Source organism: Rhea americana, unplaced genomic scaffold (assembly GCF_003343005.1).
Source record: "Rhea americana isolate MKP2758 unplaced genomic scaffold, rheAme1 scaffold_94, whole genome shotgun sequence".
Lineage (NCBI taxonomy): Eukaryota > Metazoa > Chordata > Aves > Rheiformes > Rheidae > Rhea > Rhea americana.
In genome coordinates this window covers 1,738,429-1,741,911 of record NW_028187133.1, presented here as the reverse complement: position 1 = coordinate 1,741,911, position 3,483 = coordinate 1,738,429, and the positions used below count along the sequence as shown (strand labels likewise).

General features: G+C 40.7%; 1 protein-coding gene across 1 annotated transcript in view; it reads left to right on the top strand.

The window, feature by feature from the left end:
* The window catches only part of PRIM2 (DNA primase subunit 2), a 112,534-nt gene that overhangs the window by 1,251 nt on the left and 107,800 nt on the right, over positions 1 to 3,483 (top strand). The window contains exons 2-3 of the mRNA XM_085324895.1: positions 16 to 119; positions 432 to 511. Of these exons, the coding sequence (XP_085181021.1) occupies positions 16 to 119; positions 432 to 511 (184 nt within the window). The remainder of the gene's footprint in view (positions 1 to 15; positions 120 to 431; positions 512 to 3,483) is intronic.

Sequence of the window (3,483 nt, the reverse complement as noted above, 5' to 3'; positions counted from 1 at the left end):
CCCCCCACCCCTTAGTGCTTAAGGTAGTTGAAAACCTTGGTGTGAGCTATGTAAGAAGTGGTGATACATACAAAACCAAGCTGGAGCAGGAGCTTCGAAAACTTAAGTTTCCCTACAAAGTAAGTAAAAAATAAAAAAGAGGAACTCTTTTGCACTCTTTTTCCTATATGGTGTTCAGAGATTGTAAATAAGAGTATGGGTAATGAAATCCAATGAGAACTTAATTTTGGACTTTTAATCAGAGATTTGATTTGCCTTTGAGTGTGCAAGTTACTTTTTTTAAGCCCACTCCCTTTTTTAATAATCTTGTACTTATAATCTTAGATGTAAGTATTAATATTTTGTTAACCAGCACTGATAAATGAATTGTGTGTTTTTAATCTGGGAGAGTTTACCTCTTCTTTCACTGAAACCAGTAATATCTTCTGTAGGCTTTGGCTGAGGATGATTATGACGCAAGAAGAAAAGACCATATTTCTCATTTCATACTACGCCTTGCCTACTGCCAGTCGTAAGTACTTTCTGAATTACGCTATACTTTTGTTGGTAATTTTAAGCATTTYTAGACATTGTTGTAGACATTACAAGTGTCAGAGCCATGTGGCTACTAAATAGAGGGGCAGGTTCAAGTAGAGGTATTTTTATTCTTGAAACTTAGATTAATCTATGATGAAAAGGCATAGTCAGGAAAAAATTAATTTTTTAGCATATTAGGCCAGAAAAATAAACTAGTCATAAATCATTAACTTAACTGATGAAAGGATAAGGAGATAGGAGTCTTTGAAAAATATATTTAAATAGACTTAACTGCAAACTAGCTTGAATTCAGTTCCTTGTGGCCTACCAGAAGGTTATGTTCAGACTGTTTATACCTCTTATTTAAATTTCTAGTGTGGTCCAGCAGTGCCATCCAGGGGTACAAGTTTGCATCAGCTCTATGCATCAATCCTCATTTATAGTTTGGATTGTTGTTTTGCACTTGTATGTGACTGAATAGCATTAGCTGAAGAGCTCCACTGTTCTTGTCCCTTAAACTTGTAAATTTGGTATAATTTTTGGCTTTCCTTCTGCTTTCTGAAATCCAAGATATTAAAGTTTGTTCCCATATAATGTTACTAAGATACAGTATGTACCGTCTTGAGGATGAGCAGCCTCAGCCATACACTTATTTCACGCCTCTGCTAATGTCATTTATATCTGTCAAGACCAGGAAATGGAATAATTTTGTTTCATTCACTTTGATGGCAAACACGGCTCTACTGAGAATTTTATTAGCTAGCTGGCCGTGACTGTGCATTTCTACTTCTGTATTGTTTCTCTCTTCATTTTATCAAGTTAGCAATTAAGGAACTTAAGTCACAACAGCATAACCCACGTATTACTTAATGTAGAAGAATTAAATCTTGCCTCTGCTCTGATAGTAATACTAGCTCTTCTATTTAATGAACTTTGAAACACACACTTCTGTGCTTGCTTTTTCTTGCCTGTATCATATAACCTAGAAGTAAGTTCTTTATGAACCTTTTTCTCTTCTTGCTGTTTTTCTAGACAAGAAATTAGACTCCTGTGCTGCAACTGCTTCCTCTTGCATGGATTTAGAAATGACTTTTTTTTTTTTTAAAAAAAACTAATTTTTCCCTGTTTCCCTTGCTGTCTACTTTTTGTATTTTGAATTCTAAACTCTTAAGAAATCTGGTGTTGGTTACCTGGTAAAATAGAATTCTGACCCATGTCCAGGCTTCTACAAGCTATTTTAACATTAAGGTGTTGGTATCTGAATTGTCATTTTGCTTTGGAATGTGAGCTACTTGTCTGAGACCCTAGATGTAGGGACACTTTCATGTTTTTCCAAAGTACTTCTATACTGGTGCTCAACAACAAATACTTCTGATTTTCTTAGCACTTCCTGGGGGATGGATAGGGGTGTGGGTATGGTGGCTTTTTTTTCTTTTTTTTTGAGTGCCATTGCATAATTTGAAAGTCGATTTACATTAATTTTATGATTGTGAAGCTACTGATCCAAGTTAAACTCTTGAGGGTTCTGCACACAAAACTTTWAGTTGGAGGGGGGGCAAGCTAGGAAGCATTTCTCATCTATTTGTTCTGTTGCCCTTCYGAACTTCCGTGTCAGCTACCTGCAACTGTCCTGTTTTCAGCAGCAGCTTGGTTAGTTGTGTAATGACAACGCTTAAAGGTCTTYTGCAATTCATTATTATCCTCTAGGGAAGAGAGCTCAAATACTATAAAGAAAATAGTATAAGACTGCAGAATTATTCTGTGAATTTTCTTAGCAGTAACCGTCAGCATAACTTTCAAAGGGCTGTTTAAAAGAATGCTCCATTATAACAGGTTATATCTTCCACAGTCTATGCTTTTATATGTGATTAGCATTTTGATACCTGCTCATGGTAGCTTTGAGTAATGTCCTGATGCTTAGGAATCTACAGGAGGAGCCAACAAGGAAGAGTGTCCTGCTGGACCTTGTCCTTACCGACAGAGAGGGACTGGTTAGAGATGTGAAGGTTGGGGGCAGCCTTGGCTGCAGCGACCACAAGATGGTGGAGTTCAGGATGCAGCAGGAAAGAAGTAAGGCAACAAGCARGATTGCAACCCTGGACTTCAGGAGAGCAGACTTTGGGCTCTTCAGAGACCTACTTGGAGGAATCTCATGAGTTAAGGCCCTAGAAGGAAGGGGGGGGTCCAGGAGAGCTGGCTAATATTCAAACATCACTTCCTCCAAGCTCAAGAGTGGTTCATCCCTGTGAGTAAGAAATGCAGCAAAAGGGGCAGGAGACCTGCATGGGTGAGCAAGGAGCTCCTGGCCAAATCCAGACAGAAAAAGAAAGTACACAGAATGTGGAAGAGGGGACAAGCTACTTGGGAGAATTACAGGAATGCGGTCAGAGTATGTAGAGATGCTGCGAGGAAGGCTAAGGCCTGGTTAGAATTGAGTCTGGCAAGGGATGTCAGGGACAACAGGAAGGGCTTCTTCAAATACATCAGCAGCAAGAGGAGGACTGCAGAAAATGTGGGCCCACTACTGAATGGAGCAGGGGCCCTGGTGACAAGGGATACAGAGAAGGCAGAATTACTGAATGCCTTCTTTGCTTCAGTCTTCACTGCTAAGGGCAGCCCCCAGGAATCCTGCAATCTGGATGTGAGGGAGGAAGTCCAGAGAAGGGAAGCCTTTCCTTTGGTTGAGGAGGAAAGGATTAGAGACCTTCTGGGCAGGCTAGACATCCACAAATCCAGGGGCCCAGATGGGATGCACCCATGGGTACTGAGGGAGCTGGCGGATGTTGTTGCAGGCTGCTCTCCATCTTTGAAAGGTCCTGGAGAACTGGAGAGGTGCCTGAGGACTGGAAGAAAGCCAGTGTCACTCCAGTCTTCAAGAAGGGCAAGAAGGAGGACCCAGGCAACTACAGGCCAGTCAGCCTCACCTCCATCCCTGCAAAGGTGATGGAACAGCTCATTCTGGATGTC